The sequence below is a fragment of the Salvelinus namaycush genome, chromosome 21 (assembly GCF_016432855.1).
Source record: "Salvelinus namaycush isolate Seneca chromosome 21, SaNama_1.0, whole genome shotgun sequence".
Taxonomy (NCBI): domain Eukaryota; kingdom Metazoa; phylum Chordata; class Actinopteri; order Salmoniformes; family Salmonidae; genus Salvelinus; species Salvelinus namaycush.
In genome coordinates this window covers 43606050-43626894 of record NC_052327.1, presented here as the reverse complement: position 1 = coordinate 43626894, position 20845 = coordinate 43606050, and the positions used below count along the sequence as shown (strand labels likewise).

The 20845-nt window shown below is 41.2% G+C and overlaps 1 protein-coding gene across 1 annotated transcript in view; it reads left to right on the top strand.

Annotated features, from left to right (window-relative positions):
- The window catches only part of LOC120066397 (guanine nucleotide-binding protein G(i) subunit alpha-1), a 73160-nt gene that overhangs the window by 33456 nt on the left and 18859 nt on the right, over positions 1 to 20845 (top strand). The window contains exons 2-8 of the mRNA XM_039017740.1: positions 2103 to 2145; positions 2921 to 3062; positions 5864 to 6021; positions 14932 to 15060; positions 15289 to 15418; positions 18919 to 19072; positions 19378 to 19569. Of these exons, the coding sequence (XP_038873668.1) occupies positions 2103 to 2145; positions 2921 to 3062; positions 5864 to 6021; positions 14932 to 15060; positions 15289 to 15418; positions 18919 to 19072; positions 19378 to 19568 (947 nt within the window). The 3' untranslated portion in view covers position 19569. The remainder of the gene's footprint in view (positions 1 to 2102; positions 2146 to 2920; positions 3063 to 5863; positions 6022 to 14931; positions 15061 to 15288; positions 15419 to 18918; positions 19073 to 19377; positions 19570 to 20845) is intronic.

The following is a 20845-nucleotide window of genomic DNA, read 5'->3' as shown; positions in this document are numbered from 1 at the left end:
GGCCATATCACAGTCTACGACTATGGACAGCCCAATCAAGAGGATCCTCCTGGATGATGTATTTTGGGAGTGGTAAGCAGCCTGAAACTTATAGCAGTAGCCATTGCACGGACCGAGGGAGACAATGCCATCCTGTCTGATGTTCAGACTGCTTGCAGATGTAAGAGAAGAAATCCATACTACCCTGCCCACTTCACTGTTGCTCCAAGCAGAGGAAACTGCAGTTCTGGAATACATCAAAAAGTGTGTATTCCAAAAAGTGTGAAGACTTCTGCCTGAAGCCCATACACGCTGCAGCGTACATGTTGGACCCCAAGTATACTGGATAGAGCATCCTGTCTGGTGCAGAGATCAACAAGGCCTATGGTGTCATCACTACTGTGTCTCGCCACCTTGGCCTGGATGAGGGCAAGGTTCTTGGCAGTCTGGTGAAGTACACTTCCAAGCAAGGGCTTTGGGATGGAGATGCAATATGGCAGTCGTGCCAACATATCTCATCAGCCACCTGGTGGAAGGGACTTGTGGATCTGAGGTTCTTTCCCCTGTTGCATCCATCATGCTACAAATCCCAACATCAGCCACCGCAGAGCGCAGCTGGTCCTTGTTCGGGAACACACACACCAAGGCACGCAACAGGCTGACCAATACAAGGGTTGAAAAATTGGGGGCCATCCGGGCAAATTTGAGGCTTTTTGAGCCTGACAACGAGCCATCCTCAAGGTTGGAAAGTGACAGTGAAGATGAGGCCTCAGAGTCTGATGTTCAAGAGGTGGACATTGAGGAGATCCAGGGAGAAGACATGGACAACCAAAGCTTTAGCTTCTAGACTGTCATTTTACAGATGTATGTTGAAAACGTTTTTGGGAGATGCGATGGCTCATTCAATATTCCCTTTTGTTGTTCAGTGAAATCATCCCATGTGAAGAGTCAACTCATTTAAAGTTAAATTTGTAACTAAATTGTTTTTTTATTTCTCTTTGAAGGATTTAATCATTTGCAATTATCTACTTATGATAAGGTAAAAGGTTTGTTTGTCTCCATATATAGTAAATATATCCAATGCAAAAAACATCTACATTTTAAATGGCATTAATATTAATTTGCTTATATTCCTGTTAATTCCCATGGCAAGTTTCCACCTCTGAATATTCCCCAAGATGTGCAAGCCTAGTTGTACATGAGACTCACATGCTTTTGAAAATAGGATTGCTATTATTTTCTAACGGTGTCATGAGGATACTCTCAATGTAAGACCCTAAGCCTGCTCCCTTACTAAGTGGAGTGAGGGTAGGAAAGAGAGGAAAGGTAGATCGAAAAAGTATGGGTTTGAGCTCTGTTACAAAATATCACTTTTATATGACACCGGTTCCACATGTTCCTGTGACACAAATATTTGTGTTAAATTTTTACTATAAAATGTGTGTTTACTGTGATCGGGGTATGTGTGTCTTGTCTCTTTAATGAACCATTGATTTAATTAATTTGGACGTAGCATAATTCAACTCAAATGCCACTATTGTTTTGAAAATAAATGTTATTAGTCTTGTGTTTTAGGACATGCCTAAACAAATTAATAATGGATTTCTTTTTGATGGTGGATATTCACTGGATTTATTCAAATAGATGCACACCACTACTACCACTCATCACCAGCATCTGTATGGGAGATATAAAAGAGGTATTAAAGGCGTATGCAGGCAACAATGTGGTAAAACTGAGCCGGTTTGTAAGGTGGTCATATAAACATTGGCCTTTTTTTTTCACTGGAAAAATACCGTAAATCCTATGTGAAATCAGTTTAGGTCTGCCACGCTGAAGCTATAATCTCATTGGTGGGAGGATCCAGTTGATTAATCCAATTTATACTAATGCCTGTCTAACTGTCTTGTAAGGGGCTGATCAGACACTTGGTTTCCCAACGTTGTATAGCTATTAGCTACTCAGTATCTGGACAGGTGACTCTTGTAGGGCCTTATGCAAAACGTGAGTTAGGCCTACAAGTTATGATCAGCCCAATTTCTCAAGTCAAAACAACAATGAATGAATGTGTTAAATGTGTAATGTCTGCCTATCACTGACTAATTGGCCTCTCACTGTCTCAGGTGCTGGCGAGTCAGGGAAGAGTACAATTGTCAAACAGATGAAGTAAGTTTCTCGTTATCTACACAAAGTATTGGGACGTTCACACATCATAAATTGTAATTTTGTAGTTACTTTTATTGTAAATAAGAATAGAATATGTTTGTAAACACTTCTACATTAATGTGCATTCTACCATGAATACAGATAATCCTGAATGAATCCTGAATAATGAGTGAGGAAAGTTAGACGCACAAATATCATACCCCCCAAAAATGCTAACCTCCCAAGTTTATTTTAATGGTGAGTGGTAAACATGTCTTGGGGGTATGATTTATTATTTTTTTCTATACATTTCTCATTCACGATTCATTCAGGATTTTACATTATCATGGTAGCGTCCACTTTAATGTAGAAGTGTTTAGAAACATAAATTCTTATTTACAATGAAAGTGACTCCTAAATGACACACTATATACTATTAATTTATATTGGGCACAAAATAATCTGAAACACAACCAAAACAAACAGCAAATGCTTCGAGCAAGTTCGTAGACTCAAGCTTGATGTAATCATTGCATGCTATGAATATAGGATCAAATACTTAACTTTTGACTACTTTAATACACAAGTGAATTTGTCCCAATACTTTGTCTCCTAAAATGGGGAGACTATGTACAAAACGAGCTGTAATTTCTAAACAGTTCACCCAATATGGATTAAAATACCCTCAAATTAAAGCTGACAGTCTGCACCTTAATAACCTCAGTCATTGTAGCATTTTCAAATCCAAAGTGCTTGAGTACAGAGCCAAAACCCTCCCTCCTCCCCCCCCTCCCAGGATCATCCATGAGGCGGGCTATTCAGAGGAAGAGTGTAAGCAGTACAAAGCGGTGGTGTACAGCAACACCATCCAGTCCATAATCGCCATCATCAGAGCCATGGGGCGCCTCAAGATCGATTTCTCCGATGCAGCCAGAGCGGTGAGTGGAATAGGACACTGGGAGCTCTAGACACTGATCCAAGAGCAGTTTTGTGCTTTTAACTCCTTATAGTTCAGGTTAGGATTAGGGCTAGGATGATACCAGTATCGCAATATTTTTCCCATGGATAAAATGAAAACATGAAGCAGACCGCTTTGGTCCTTCCACTCTTTGGTCCTTTAAAAAAACCTTCTGTATATAAAATGGTGTGCTATAGTATGGAAAATAAATACATGTGACTCTGGATGACAACATAATGTTGGTTTCCAACATTAGGGCTGTTTTCCTAAAGCAGTTAATCCACTTCGTGTTTTGTTACCTTGCCATGATACAAACAAGTATCGCGATACTGGTATCGTTCTGGCCCTAGTTAAGATTTGGTGAGGGAAAGCTGATCCTAGATCTGGGAGTCTAGGAGGGGTGGAGGTTGTGAGTTAATGGGGTTAAACGGCAGGCGGTAGGGTTCGACTGTAAGAGGCAGGGGTAGGGTTGATTAGGGCGATATAGCCAACCTATAGCATATGGTATTTTTGACGGTTTGACATGTTTTTGATTTAATAAAAGTTCTACATTTGCTTTGTGTAGTGTGTGACCCTAGGGTGGCAACACATACACTATCGTTCAAACATTTGGGGTCACTTAGAAATTTCCTTGTTTTTGAAAGAAAAGCACACAAAAAAATGCCCATTAAAATAATGTCAAATTGATCAGAAATACAGTGTAGACATTGTTAATGTTGTAAATGACTATTGTAGCTGGAAACACCAGATTTTTTATTTTCTTTAAATGGAATATATACAGAGGCCCATTATCAGCAACCATCACTCCTGTGTTCCAAAGTCACATTGTGTGTGTTAATCCAAGTTTATCATTTTAAAAGGCTAACTGATCATTAGAAAGCCCTTTTGCAATTATGTTAGCACAGCTGAAAATTGTTGTTCTGATTTAAAGAAGCAATAACACTGGCCTTCTTTAGACTAGTTGAGTGTCTGGAGCATCAGCATTTGTGGGTTTGATTACAGGCTCAAAATGGCCAGAAACAAATAACTTTCTTTTGAAACTCGTTAGTCTATTCTTGTTCTGAGAAATGAAGGCTATTCCATGTGAGAAATTGCCAAGAAACAGAATATCTCGTACAACGCTGTGTAATATTCCCTTCACAGAACAGCGCAAACTGGCTCTAACCAGAATAGAATGGCCCTTGATCAACATCATAAAACATGAATTTTAAAAAATTCTCTTTTTCTGTAGTCCCACCCATTTAAGTGCTCTCAATCAATATCACTCAACATACCAGTTACAGCCAATAAGAACTGCTAACAGGGTTTGTCTGTCTGCCTGCCTGCCTATTGGCTCTTTCACCGCAGATGAGATCACTACACTGCCTGATACCAGAGTGTGCTTTACACTTTACTCAGTGGTGAGTTAGCCATAACTGAGTCCATGGTGTTTATAATAAACTATCCAATCAACATCTAGCCTTCAACATTGCTTGTTTTGTAGTCTGCTGAGCATCATGATCTACTTTTACATAATGTTCGGTGGCTAAGCAAGGGTAATAATGCTTTCGAGAGCAGCCTATGTGAGCTTAGGGAGGAGATGCTTTTCTCCTCAATTGCCACCAAAAGACAGTCAACACATATCTAGCAAATGCTTGATGAGTTTGTATCAGATGTTCTATTTTTTAGTGACATTTTCAATCAATTGAATGGACTCAATTTGGGACTACGGGGAAGTTTAAAACTGTTATTGACATGATTGAAAAACAAACATTATTTTCTCCTGATTTGAGCCCAAACAATACACTCAATTCCTTACAACTATATTCAGTCACAGTACAGATCACTCCCGTGATGTCAGAGTTTTTAGATAAACTCATCAAATCTTGTTGCAAAGTTAGCTTTCAGTTTAAATCCCCACAGAGGTGGTGCAGTTTGTTATAGGGACCCGTTCTCTACTAATGTGGGGGGCAAGAGACTTCTCTGCAAAAGCTAGTCAGCTGAGATATATGCAACGCATAAAAAGTTTCTATGTGTAAAACAAATACATTTAATTTAAAAAATAAAAATAAAAAATAATTATATTTCATTATTTTCTATTACCTTTCTATTTAACTAGGCAAGTCAGTTAAGAACATTCTTATTTACAATGACTGCCTACCCTGGCCAAACCCGGACGACACTGGGCCAATTGTGCGGCGCCCTATGGGACTCCCAATCATGGCCAGACGTGATGCAGCCTGGATTTGAACCAGGTACAGCAGTTCTCTTGCACTGAGATGCAGTGTCTTAAACCACTGCGCCACTCGGGAGCCAATATGATTCTGGTCAACTGAGATATGTCATGCGTTAAAGGTTTCCTGTGTGTAAATAAAGATTAAGCTATGTAAAACGGACATGTGACGTGATACAGGTCAAGTGTGTAATCAGTACAAATGTGTTCCACTATTTAGCCTAATTCTGTGCATCAAATTGTTTAATTGTAAAGCACTTTTAGCAACATTTAATTTTAATAAAAGTGCTTTATAAGATTGTAATTGTTTGTGCATTGTTTTATATAGCGGTTTTAGGAAGTGTAATCCCATGTAGAAAATGTCTGGGGCCCCCCAGTTAATAACCATTTTAAAATCTAGCCCCTCTAAGAATATAGTTGAAGTTGAATATCCCAAACTTCACCCAGCTAGGGTGGGAGAGGCTCTGCAAGTCATATTAGGTTTAAAACAATAGGGAGAATGTCAGAATAAACCCTACCTTACTGCTTTTGCCTCCTAACCGTTGGTTGTGTCTCCTGTCCCCCACCAGGATGATGCTCGTCAGCTGTTTGTGCTGGCGGGATCGGCAGAGGAGGGCTTCATGACCGGCGAACTGGCCGGAGTCATCCAGCGCCTCTGGAAGGACGGTGGGGTCCAGGCCTGCTTCAGCCGGTCACGAGAGTACCAGCTCAACGACTCCGCCGCCTAGTGAGTAGCAAACACACACACACAACAGAGTTCTGCCCCAAGGTTCTTTAACAAGGGGGTGTAGATGAGTAACGAGGTGGGGGGCAGCGCGTTTTTGAACCATTCTATAACTAGAGGACCGCTGATGAGTGATAGTACTATCTTTTTGCTCGCTAGGTCTGTCTACGTTAAGTGCTGCCTGTCTTCCTAGGTGCCTACTTGGTGTGTGGACTACTGACTGCTCATAACTTGCAGATGATTGACACATCAACCAGGATTAAGGGGCAGGGCAATTTGTGACTTGTTTGGGTAATCAGTGGCTGTTTAGGAGGGGGAGTGGTTTCTCCTCTCCTAGGCAATCAGCAATATGTACAGGGAGGTGTGCTCTTCACCTCTGCTAGGCAATTAGTACTTCAGTCTCCCCTGGTTTCTCAGCAGCAGTCGTGGCGGTCTTGTCGCCAAAACTTAGACTGTTCTGACGAGTTGTTCTTTGAGAAAGGCGCCACACCAGTATCTTACCTAGTTATTTTTTTTATCTAATTTAGCTCTTTTGTAGCTTTGGCAACTGTTTTTCTATACTTGTTTACTCCTCTCCTTGTAGGCTTTACAGATGCTCCCCATGCCTTGGCTGCAACCCTTCTAATTTAATGTACTCTGCACGCACAACTCCAGTGGAATTACGTATCTCTGGCAGCGTTTGGAACTGCCGATCTGCGGTGAAGAACACTGAGTTCATCTCAGCCTATGCTGCCATTGTCCCTTGACTTTTTTGGCCTTGACGGAGACCTAGATCACCCCAGAGAACACTGCTACTCCATCTGCTCTCTCTTCATTTGACTACGTTTTCTCTCATAGTCCAAGAGCATGTGGTTGTCGCAGTGGTGGCACAGGGCTACTCATTTCTCCTAACTGGAGATTTTCTCATCTCACTCTCACCGGTCCATCCTCATTTGAATTCCATGCTGTCACTTCTCCACTCTCCACTCTCAACTTTGTCATCTATTGCCCACCAGGTGCCCTTGGAGAGTTCCTCAATGAGCTTGACACTTTGATAAGCTAATTTCCTGACGATGGCTTACCACTCTTCGTACTTGGCGACTTCAACATCACTGCATTGGTCTTCAATTCATTTCTTTCCAACTCTCTCTTTCCCCTCCTTGCCTCTTGACCTCACCCTTTCCCAATCCCCTCCAACTCACAAGGCAGGCAATATGCTTGAACTCATCTTTACTAGAGGCTGTTTGCCTACTAATCTCACTGCAACCCCCCTCAAGGTCTCTGGTCACTACTTTGTTTCTTTTTCTCCAATCTTAGCCCTTAGAGAAGGTTCATGACCATCTGGGTATCGCGCTCGCATATATATATATTTCATCATCATGTCTTCTATCCTATCATCTCTCCCTTTTGCTAAATCCTTCTCCCTCAGCCGGTCACCTCTCCTGATTCTGCTTCTTCGACCCTACTCTCCTCCCTTTCCCTCCTTTCCACGTCCTATGATTCGCATTGTCGCCTTTCCGCTCGGCCTTCCTCTCCTGCTCCGTGGACAAGTGACTCATTGCAAGCTTACAGAACAGGCTGCTGGCAGCTGAGTGAAAAATTGAGTAAAACTAAACTTCCTGGGGACTGATCACCCTTTCACTCACTCCTCTACCTTCTCTTCTTCTGTATCTGCTGCACAATGCATGTCTCTCCAGAATTCGCTCTCTCCCACCAATTTGTTCACATACATTTTTTCGTAACTTCCTTGTGTGAATTGTTTGATTGTTAGTCTATCAATTTCCTATTTACACACATCAGTAGTAGTACATTTACCGTTAATTCTTTTAATTTCTAATCTACAATGTTTGTTTGGTTACGGTCATTTCTGTTAAAGCATTCAATATATTATTCCAGTCTTTTACCAATCTCATTGTTGGAGTGGACACGTTGTTTGCAGACCGTATGCTAACACTTGTGAAAACAAGTTTTGGTTTATTTCATTCCATTTATGAGTTTTGTGAATTTAGTCATTGTCTTTCGTTTGGAGCGCTCTTATCAATGTTGAGTAAGGATTGCGTATAGAAGTAGGCCTGTAGGCTGCATGACCTGCTCACAAATATAGGCATATAGATGTGCCCATTTGGGGATCTGATAGTATTTCTGATTGGCTTAAGCAACACCACAAATGAGCTGTGGAGCTTCTCAAAGTAATGTTTTCTTGCTGTATGAGGCAAAGTAAGTCTGTTTTTACATTCATTGAGAATGACAATTGTTCCTCAATGATTTTGAAAAATATTTCCAGCTCTCTCCCTTTTCGATAACCACTCAACGTAAAAGGGGAAAAATGTCATGCTCTGATCCAGTGGAAACGTCATAAAATAGGCCTACCTGAATACTTACTAGAGGTCGACCGATTATGATTTTTCAACGCCGATACCGATTATTGGAGGACCCAAAAAAGTCGATACCGATTAATCGGACGATTTTTTAAATGTATTTATTTGTAATAATGACAATTACAACAATACTGAATGAACACTTATTTTAACTTAATATAATACATCAAAATCAATTTAGCCTCAAATAAATAATGAAACATGTTCAATTTGGTTTAAATAATGCGAAAACAAAGTGTTGGAGAAGAAAGTAAAAGTGCAACATGTGCCATGTAAGAAAGCTAACGTTAAAGTTCCTTGCTCAGAACATGAGAACATATGAAAGCTGGTGGTTCCTTTTAACATGAGTCTTCAATATTCCCAGGTAAGAAGTTTTAGGTTGTAGTTATTATAGGAATTATAGGACTATTTCTCTCTATACGATTTGTATTTCATATACCTTTGACTATTGGATGTTCTTATAGGCACTTTAGTATTGTGTGTAACAGTATAGCTTCCGTCCCTCTCCTCGCTCCTACCTGGGCTCGAACCAGGAACACATCGACAACAGCCACCCTCGAAGCAGCGTTACCCATGCAGAGCAAGGGGAACAACTACTCCAAGTCTCAGAGCGAGTGACGTTTGAAACGCTATTAGCGCGCACCCCGCTAACTAGCTAGCCATTTCACATCGGTTACACCAGCCTCATCTCGGGAGTTGATAGGCTTGAAGTCATAAACAGTGCAATGCTTGAAGCATTGCGAAGAGCTGCTGGCAAAACGCACAAAATTGCTGTTTGAATGAATGCTTACGAGCCTGCTGGTGCCTACCATCGCTCAGACTGCTCTATCAAATCATAGACTTAATTATAACATAATAAAACACAGAAATACGAGCCTTAGGTCATTAATATGATCGAATCCGGAAACTATCATCTCGAAAACAAATATTTTTTTCTTTCAGTGAAATACGGAACCGTTACGTATTTTATCTCACGGGTGGCATCCATAAGTCTAAATATCCCTGTTACATTGCACAACCTTCAATGTTATGTCATAATTACGTAAAATTCTGCCAAATTAGTTTGCAACGAGCCAGGTGGCCCAAACTGTTGCATATACCCTGACTCTGCGTGCAATGTACGCAAGAGAAGTGACACAATTTCACCTGGTTAATATTGCCTGCTGACCTGGATTTCTTTTAGCTAAATATGCAGGTTTAAAAATATATACTTCTGGGTATTGATTTTAAGAAAGGCATTGATGTTTATGGTTAGGTAGTCGTGCAACGATTGTGCTTTTTTCGCAAATGCGCTTTTGTTAAATCATCCCCCGTTTGGCGAAGTTGGCTGTCTTTGTTAGGAAGAAATAGTCTTCACACAGTTCGCAACAAGCCAGGCGGCCCAAACTGCTGCATATACCCTGACTCTGTTGCAAGAGAAGTGACACAAAGAAATTCATGTTAGCAGGCAATATTAACTAAATATGCAGGTTTAAAAATATATACTTATGTATTGATTTTATGTATGTATTGACTTCTTATGGCTGCAGTCCCGTTAACGGGATCGATATGACAACAGCCAGTCGAAGTGCAGGGTGCCAAATTCAAAAAACAGAAATCTCATAATTAAAATTCCTCAGACATTCATGTGTCTTATATCATTTTAAAGGTAATCTTGTTGTTAATCCCACCAAAGTGTCCGATTTCAAATAGGCTTTTCAGCGAAAGCACTACAAACGATTGTTAGGTCACCACAAAACCACAATAATCACAGCCATTTTTCCCAGCTAAAGGTAGCTTCACAAAAACCAGAATAGAGATAAAATTAATCACTAACCTTCGATTATTTTCATCAGATGACACTCATAGGACTTCATGTTACACAATACATGCATGTTTTGTTTGATTAAATTCATATTTATATAAAAAAATCTGAGTTTACATTGAGGCGACTAGATTCACTAGTTGCAAAAACATCAAGTGACTTTGCATAGCCACATCGTTTCAACGAAATACTCATCATAAATATAGATGATAATACAAGTTATACACATGGAATTATAGATATACCTTTCCTTAATGCAACCGCTGTGTCAGATTTCAAAAAAACTTTACGGAAAAAGAAACGCACGCTATAATCTGAGACGGCGCTCAAAAGTAAAATACCACAGCTGCAAAGATGGCGTCAACATAAACACGAAAATACATGATAAATATTCCCTTACCTTTGATGATCTACATCAGAAAGCACACCAGGAATCCCAGGTCCACAATAAATGTTTGTTTTGTTCGAAAAAAATCCGTTATTTATGTCCAAATACCTTCTTTTGTTAGCGCGTCTGGTTTACATATCCAAACGCTAATTCTGGTCAGCGTTATATCGGACAAAAAGTGATATTACCGGTCGAAGAAACATTTCAAACTAAGTACACAATCAATCATTAGGATGTTTTTAACATATAGCTTCAATAAAGTTCCAACCGGAGTATTCCTCCTTGTCTTCGTGAGCCATGGAACGCAAGTGACTTCCACGAGGAAAAAGCATGATCAGAAAATGGCTGCTTGATGGACACCTGACTGATTCTGCTCTCATTCTGTCCCACAACATCATAGAAGTCTCATTATAATTTCTATTGATGGTTGACATCTAGTGGAACCCCTAGGCAGTGCACAATCATTCATAGCTCAAGGGGATTTCTTTAGGGACTCTGGTGAATACATGCAAGCTCAGATTTCTGACTTCCTGTTTTGATTTCAACTCAGGATTTTGCCTGCCAATATGAGTTCTGTTAATCTCACAGACATAATTATAACAGTTTTAGAAACTTTAGCGTTTTCTATCCAATACTAATAATAATATGCAAATATTAGCAACTATGACTGAGGAGCAGGCAGTTTGATATGGGCACCTTTCATCCAAGCTACTCAATACTGCCCCTTCAGCCATAAGAAGTTAATGTGTGAAAGTTACATATTTCAAAAAAATATTTTTGAATTTCCCGCGCTGCCTTTTCAGCGGAATGTTGTGGGGGGGGTTCCGCTAGCGGAACGTGTCCTAGAAAGGTTAACTTATTACGGGTACGTGGGACGGTAGCGTCCCACCTGGCCAACATCCAGTGAAATTGCAGAGCGCGAAATTCAAAAATACTAAATTCAAATATTTAACATTCTTGAAAATATATGTTATACATCAAAATAAAGCTTAACCTCTACTTAAAACCCATCCCGGATCCGGGAATATCCTCATCAGTAAAAGCTGACTAGCATAGCCTAGCATAGCGCCACAATTAAATAATAGCATATAAATATCATGAAATCACAAGTCCAATACAGCAAATGAAAGATAAACATCTTGTGAATCCAGACAATATTTCCGATTTTAAGTGTTTTACAGCGAAAACACAATATAGCATTATATTAGCTTACCACAATAGCCAAACACACAACCACATTTATTCACCGCATAGATAGCATTCGCAAAAACCAGCAAAAGATATAAAATTAATCACTAACCTTGACCAACTTCATCAAATGACAGTCTTATAACATCAGGTTATACAATACACTTATGTTTTGTTCGAAAATGTGCATATTTAGAGCTGCAAACCGTGGTTATACATTGTGAATATGTAGCATCGATTCACCAGAATGTCCGGAGCTAGTTTGGACACTCACCTAATCTGACCAAAGAACTCATCATAAACTTTACATAAAAATACTTGTTGTATGGCAAATGAAAGATACACTGGTTCTTAATGCAACCGCCATGTTAGATTTTTAAAAATAACTTTCCCATAACAAACAGCTTGCGTTATTGCAAGACAGCGCCCGCCAAAACGGCAGAGAATAGGAATAACATTTTCCACAGAAATACGAAATAACATCATAAATTGTTCTTACTTTTGTTGAGCTTCCATCAGAATCTTGTACAAGGAGTCCTAGGTCGAGGATAAATCGTTGTTTGGTTTTAGAATGTCCATTTCTTCTGTCGAATTAGCAACCTTAGCTAGCCATGTGGCGCGAACATGCCCATCTTCTCTCGACGCAAAGAATGGAAAACAACAAAAGTCCCATTAAACGTTGAATAAACTGATGAAACTCGGTTGAAAAAACCTACTTTATGATGTTTTTCTAATATGTATCAAATAAAAACAGAGCCGGAGATATTAGCCGTGTATACCGAACGCTTATCATAAGACAATATGGAGGTGCTTCCCGCGCCTAGGTAGAGAAAGGAAATTCTGGACACGTCATTCCAAGAGCTCTTGTTCGACCTCAGATCAAGCTAGACACCCCATTCCACCTTCCACTGCCTGTTGACATCTAGTGGAAGGCGTATGAAGTGCATGCATAGCCATAAATATTAGGCAATTGAATAGGCAGGCCCTGGAACAGAGCATCGTTTTCAGATTTTTCACTTCCTGTCTGGAAGTTTGCTGCAAAATGAGTTCTGTTTTACTCACAGATATAATTCAAACCGTTTTAGAAACTTGAGAGTGTTTTCTATCCAATAATAATATGCATATTGTACGATCTAGAATAGAGTACGAGGCAGTTTAATTTGGGCACGATTTTTTCCAAAGTGGAAACAGCACCCCCGTATTGACAAGAAGTTAACTTCTTGTTAATCCGGCCTTCAAAAAGGCTTCACGGCGAAAGCAAACCATACGATTATCTGAGGACAGCACCCCGCATACAAACACATGAAAATCATATTTCAACCAGGCAGGTGCAACACAAAAGTCAGAAATAGTCATATAAAAAATGCCTTACCTTTGATGATCTTCTGTTGGCACTCCAAAAGGTCCCAGTTACATCACAAATGGTCCTTTTGTTCGATAATGTCCTTTTTATCCATAAAAACTCAGTTTAGCTGGCGCGCTTCAGTCAATAATCCCCTCAGTTTCCCTCCATCAAAATGCATACAAAATGAATCCCAAATGTTACTAATAAACTTTTCCAAACAACGTTTATAATCAAACCTTAGGTATCCTAATACGCAAATAAACTATACAATTTAAGACTGAGAATAGTATGTTCATTACCGGAGATAAGAAAGAACACGCTTTCCTCCACGCTCTTGGAAACACTACAGCCAAAATGGAAGCCACCTAGAAAAAGTACAATTTCTGGGTCATTTTTCCAAAAACCAGCCTGAAACTCTTTCTAAAGACTTGACATCTAGTGGAAGCCCGAGGAACTGCAATTTGGGAGTACTTGGGCTTATAATTATAGTACTAGCCATTGAAAATAGTGGTAAGCTGACTTTTTTTTGGGGGGGGGGGTTGTCCTCGGGGTTACGCCTGCCATATCAGTTCTGTTATACTCACAGACATAAGTAACAGGCAGTTAACTTTGGGCACGCTTTTCATCCGGATGTCAAAATACTGCCCCCTACCCCAGAGAGGTTAACTGCACCTCAGATTGCAGCCCACATAAATGCTTCAGAGTTCAGTTAACCGACACATCTCAACATCAACTGTTCAGAGGAGACTGTGTGAATCAGGCCTTCATGGTCAAATTTCTGTAAAGAAACCACTACTAAAGGACACCAATAAGAAGAAGTGACTTGTGTGGGCCAAGAAACACGAGCAATGGACATAAGCCCGGTGGAAATCTGTCCTTTGATCTGATGAGTCCAAATCTTTGCAAGATGCGGAGTAGGTGAACGGATGATCTCCACATGTGTGGTTCCCACCGTGAAGCATGGAGGAGGGGGTGTGATGGTATGGGGTGCTTTGATGGTGACACATTGTGATTTATTTAGTATTCAAGGCACACTTAACCAGCATGGGTACCACAGTATTATGCAGCGATACTCCATCCCATCTCGTTTGCACTTAGTGTGACTATCATTTGCTTTTCAGCAGGACAATGGCCCAAAACACACCTTGAGGCTGTGTAAGGGCTTTTTGACCAAGAAGGAGAGTGATGGTGTGCTGCACCTGGCCTCCACAATCACCCAACCTCAACCCAATTGCTATGGTTTGGGATGAGTTGGACCGCAGAGTGAAGGAAAAGCAGCCAACATGTGCTAAGCAAATGTTGGAACTCCTTCAAGACTGTTGGAAAAGCATTCCTCATGAAGCTGGTTGAGAGAATGCCTAGAGTGTGCAAAGCTGTCAAGTCAAAGGGTGGGAACTTTGAAGAATCTCAAATATAAAATATATTTTGATTTGGTTAACACTTTTTAGGTACTACTTGATTCCATATGTTATTTCATAGTTTTGATGTCTTCACTATTATTATACAATGTAGAAAATAGTAAAAATAAAGGAAAACCCTTGAATGAGTAGGTGTGTCCAAACTTTTGACTAGTACTGTATATTAGAAATGCAGGGCACTTTCGGACATTATCTTTTTCAGAGGGGAGGTTTTTACATGGTGGCGCAGACAAGCCCACAAGGAGTTGTTGTGATCCTCTTACATTCTTTGGGGAGAACCTTGCGCACACACACACACTCCTGCTTCAGAGTACACTAACATCCTTCACACAACTGCAACTACGACAGACCTCCCTATCCACCCCCGCCCCTCATCTCACTCCTACTCTCTCCTTCCGCCTTTTCTCTCTCAGTTATCTGAATGACCTGAATAGGATATCCCACGGAGCGTACGTACCCACCCAGCAGGATGTGCTGAGGACCAGGGTGAAGACCACCGGCATTGTGGAGACGCACTTCACCTTCAAAGACCTCCACTTCAAGTGAGACACAGACCCTTAGTCTCTAGTGTACACACTCTATCTCAATAGTCTAAGCCAACTCACGACACCCACTGGGTGTGCGTCACCCTCTATAGTCTAGAGTGTTCAGTTCAGGGCTGAAGTTTGCTGGCTGTAGTGTTAATGAGTAGTGTGATGTTTGAAAATACTTTGAGTTTTCATGTGTGTTTGCGCGTACATGCTAAGTCTGTATTTATATTTCCTCCCCAGGATGTTTGACGTGGGGGGTCAGAGGTCCGAGAGGAAGAAGTGGATCCACTGCTTTGAGGGAGTCACTGCCATCATCTTCTGTGTGGCGCTGAGTGACTACGACCTGGTCCTGGCCGAGGACGAGGAGATGGTGAGATTCATCCCTCCCTTGCCCTCATTCTATCTCTCTCAGCCCCTGCTCATCAGTCATTGTTATTGTGCACTATCCCTCTGTCATCCTTGTCCCTTGTTCATTTTCATCCTTTCCTCATCCCCCTCCTACACTTTCTCATGCTTTGCACATTTTTCATCCCTTACTGGCGGGTAGGAACGTTGGGCCAGTAACCGAAAGGTTGCTGGTTTGAATCCCCGAGCTGACAAGGTAAAAATCTGTCATTCTGCCCCTGAGCAAGGCAGTTAACCCACTGTTCCCCGGGTGCCGATGACACTGGATGTCGATTTAAGGCAGCCCCGCGCACCTCTCTGATTCAGAAGGGTTGGGTTAAATGCCGAAGACGCATTCCAGTTGAATGCATTTAGTTTTACTACTGACTAGGTATCCCCCTTTCCAAGTGATCTCTCATATAAAACAAGTGTATATTTATTCACATGGATTGAGTTTCACATTTTCCTCCCTTTATTGCATCAAAGACAAATTACATAACCGTAGCAACGGTTGTGATATCTGTTATATGCATTTCTAAAAACCTGTGCTGTGTTAGTTCTTTATTTCAAATAATGTACTTGTATGGTGTGTTACACACAACCGGATGAATTTCCCTTCTTGGGAGACTGGGGCTAGCCGAGGGTTGGGCGGTATCCATATTTTCTTATCGTCATACCGTCCTTCTCTCTTCTGGGATTTACGGTATTACTGTTTTAGTACACAAGATGGCACTAAAAGTGGGAATAGACCATTGGGCATCTTGTACCAGAATGTTAACAAAATTAGCACAAGTACTAGTGAGTTTCCATAGAGGCTGCTAGCTAAACAGGCTAATGAGCGCAAATGGAAATAAACAAATTTCTTAAACAGGCAATCCAGCTCATGAGGTTATATAAGTATAGTTAGTAGCTACCGAATGTCATTTTGGGTGAGTTTGGACTTTTACAAGCGACTGGGACACATTGAAAATTATAGTTTTGAGGCATGCTTGTCTGAAGGAAGCTCAGCACTGGCTCTGGAGCAGCATGTGTACATGCTGTGTCTGTCTGGAGTCGCTAGGGCAACGGGCCTGCCTGCTCTGCTCTGAGAAGAGGGGGGCGGAGCAGGAGGAGCAGAAAAAAACCGCAAGAAAATCCAGATGGCAGTGGCAGCTGTACAGAACTCATCCAAAGCGCTTTGACTTCTCAAACACTGCAGAAAGCTAACACTGTATGATGCCCGGTCTCCTTATTAATTCAGCTACTTACTTAGCGAACTAGCAAGTTAAACCAAATAGACAGCTGGACTTGACAGCTTCCGCTTTCTCTCATTGTGCTATTTACAAACACCTGACTGGCTCAACTGGGGCAGCAGGTAGCCTAGTGGTTGGAGCGTTGGGCCAGTAACCGAAAGGTTGCTGGATCAATCCCTGAGCTTACAAGGTTAAAAATGTATCGTTCTGCCCCTGAACAAGGCAGTTAACCCACCGTTCCCCGGTATGCTGTCGTTGTAAATAAGAATTTGTTCTTAACTGACTTGCCTAGTTAAATAAAGGTGAAGTAAAAAATAAAATTAAAAACTGTTCTGGGAACAAAGCATCACACTGTAAAGTAATCTCCTAATTTAATGCACAAGTTGACTGCAGGTATTAACTTAAAGTAGCTAAAAATGTATTAATGAACTTAAAAGAAATTGTTTTGAAGAAGAAAAAATATATAAGCAAAATTCCCAGGTATATGGTATACAGTGCTTTTAAGTTTTCATCCCCCTTGGTGTTTTAGCTATTTCGTTGCATTACAACCTGTAATTTAAATTAGATTTTTATTTGGATTTCATATAATGGACATACCCAAAATAGTCCAAATTGGTGAAGTGAAATTTAAAAAATGAAAAACTGGTGCGTGCATATGTATTCACCCTCTTTGCTATGAAGCCCCTAAATAAGATCTGGTGCAACCAATTACCTTCAGAAGTCACATAATTAGTTAGATTGCACACAGGTGGACTTTATTTAAGTGTCACATGATCTCAGTATATATACACCTGTTCTGAAAGGCCCCAGAGTTTGCAACACCATTAAGCAAGGGGCACCACCAAGCAAGTGGCACCATGAAGACCAAGGAGCTCACCAAACAGGTCAGGGACAAAGTTGTGTAGAAGTACAGATCAGGGTTGGGTTATAAAAAAAATATCAAACTTTGAACATCCCACGGAGCACCATTAAATCCATTATTTTTAAAAATGGAAAGAATGTGGCACCACAACAAACCTGCCAAGAGACGGCCGCCCACCAAAACTCACAGACCAGGGAAGGAGGGCATTAATCAGAGAGGAAACAAAGAGACCAAAGATAACCCTGAAGGAGCTGCAAAGCTCCACAGCGGAGATTGGAGTATCTGTCCAGAAGACCACTTTAAGCCGTACACTCCACAGAGCTGGGCTTTATGGAAGAGTGGCCAGAAAAAAGCCATTGCTTAAAGAAAAAAATAAGCAAACACATTTGGTGTTCGCCAAAAGGCATGTGGGAGACTCCCCAAACATATGGAAGAAGGTACTCTGGTCAGATGAGACAAATTGAGCTTTTTGGCTGTCAAGGAAAACACTGTCTGGCACAACCCCAACACCTCTCATCACCCCGAGAACACCATTCCCACGGTGAAGTGTGGTGGCAGCATCATGCTGTGGGGATGTTTTTCATCGGCAGGGACTGGGAAACTGGTCAGAATTGAAGGAATGATGGATGGCGCTAAATACAGGGAAATTCTTGAGGGAAATCTGTTTCAATCTTTCAGAGATTTGAGACTGGGATGGAGGTTCACCTTCCAGCAGGACAATGACCCTAAGCATACTGCTAAAGCAACACTCGAGTGGTTTAAGGGGAAACGTCTTGGAATGGCCCAGTCAAAGCCCAAACCTCAATCCAATTGAGAATCTGTGGTATGACTTAAAGATTGCTGTACACCAGCGGAACCCATCCAACTTGAAGGAGCTGGAGCAGTTTTGCCTTGAAGAATGAGCAAAAATCCCAGTGGCTAGATGTGCCAAGCTAATAGAGACATACCCCAAGAGACTTGCAGCTGTAATTGCTGCAAAAGGTGTCTCTACAAAGTATTGACTTTGGGGGGGTGAATAGTTATGCACGCTCAAGTTTATTTTTTTTGTCTTGTTTGTTTCACAATAAAAAAAATATTTTGCATCTTGAAAGTGGTAGGCATGTTGTGTAAATCAAATGATATAGACCCCCAAAAAATATATTTTAATTACAGGTTGTAAGGAAATAAAATGTGAAAAATGCCAAGGGGGGTGAATACTTTCGCAAGCCACTGTATACGGTACACCGTCCAAGCCTAGACTAGCCTGCCTGGTCCCAGATCTGTTTGCGCTGTCTTGCCAATACAATGGTCATTTTCCCGGCAAGTCGGCTCAAACAGATCTGGGACCAGGCTATAATGGGACCACTGGACATGTAACTAAAAGCATTGTGTGGTTGTCTTTCTGTCCCTCAGAACCGGATGCATGAGAGCATGAAGCTGTTTGACTCCATCTGCAACAACAAGTGGTTCACAGACACCTCCATCATCCTCTTCCTCAACAAGAAGGATCTGTTCGAGGAGAAGATCAAGAAGAGTCCTCTCACTATCTGTTACCCGGAGTACGCAGGTAAGAGACACACACACACACACCATCTGTTACTCTATCTACAAATCATCTTGAATTCAAAATTCTGGTGAATCTGAAGTCTTGCTCAGATCAATCGACTTGAACACACAGTGCGTTCCAAGTCGTCTTAATTGCAGTCGCGTTGTGCAGATTATTAGATCTCGCAACACCTGGAAAAGTGTTTAACATCTCAGGAACTCCTAATGGTGAAGGAAAAACAGACAGTACATCCCTAAAATACCTAATCTTATAGGTATTTCTCTCACTCTCTCTCGCTCACTTTCTCCTTGCCCCGTCTCTCCCAGGTTCCAACACGTACGAGGAGGCGGCGGCCTACATCCAGTGTCAGTTTGAGGACCTGAACAAGAGGAAGGACACCAAGGAGATCTACACCCACTTCACCTGTGCCACCGACACCAAGAATGTGCAGTTTGTCTTCGATGCAGTCACAGACGTCATCATCAAGAACAACCTGAAGGACTGTGGCCTCTTCTAGGGTAGGCAAAACATAATTATAAACTGGGTGGTTCGGCCCTGAATGCTGATTGGCTGACAGCCGTATATCCGACCGTATACCACGGGTATGACAATATATTTATTTTTACTGCTCTAATTACTTTGGTAACCAGTTTATAATAGCAGTAAGGCATTTATAACATTTGCGACGTGATGCGTCGTGCCTAAGAACAGCCCTTAACCGTGGTATATTGGCTATATAGCACAAACCCCCGAGGTGCCTTATTGCTTAAATATAACTTAGCGTGTATAACGTAATGTTATAAATACTCTGTTCATAAAAGGCAATTAATTACGTGCAGTAATAACAGAAAGGTTGTAATAAAGGTTCCGAACAGTCAATATGTTTTTCATGAAATTTGATGATACTTGGAAGACACCAGATCAAAGTAGAACTACCAAAGTATGAAAAATTACAGTTGCTTCTACACTGATAAAGTTTGATCATAAAGTTACTGGTTCCCTACCCCATGTCAAACACTTGGAATAAGTACCGCCTTGTAACCAACATTGCAGAAGGCGTTTTGTTCGCAAAGGGGCATGGTTTACATAGCTAGTAGTTAGTGTACTGGTTCAGCGTGTCAGCAAATATAATTACCGTAATTTCCGGACTATAAGCCGCTACTTTTTTCCCACGCTATGAACCTCGCGGTTTATACAATGACGCGGCTAATTTTTTTTTTTTATTATTTTTTTTTCACAAGATTCACGCCGCCAAAAAACTGAGCACCGTCACATAATGTGACGTAAATCGAGCGCGCTCAAACTTCCCATCATTCTGATTACGGTAGTCATTTTGTCACCCTCATCATGGCAAAGACACGGAGAAATGCATATGATGCAGCTTTCAAGTTGAAGGCGATCGATCTGGCTGTTGGAAAAGGAAATAGTGCTGCTGCACGGGAGCTTGGCCTTAATGAGTCGATGATAAGACGTTGGAAACAGCAGCGTGAGGAACTGACTCGGTGCAAAAAGACAACAAAAGCTTTCAGAGAAGAAAAGCAGATGGCCCGAACTAGAAAATGAGCTTGAAGACTGGGTCAACACACAGAGAGCAGACGGCCAAGGTGTTTCAACTGTGCAGATCCGACTGAAAGCCAAAACAATCGCCACCGCAATGAAGTTTGACTTTCTTGGTAGGCTACTGTTTACTGCTATTTTTTTAATTTTTGTTACAAGCCGTGTTTCGTTTAAAGGCTGTGTAAAGTTCATTTGTTTCAATGTACCGGTAGGCACTTGCGGCTTATAGACATGTGC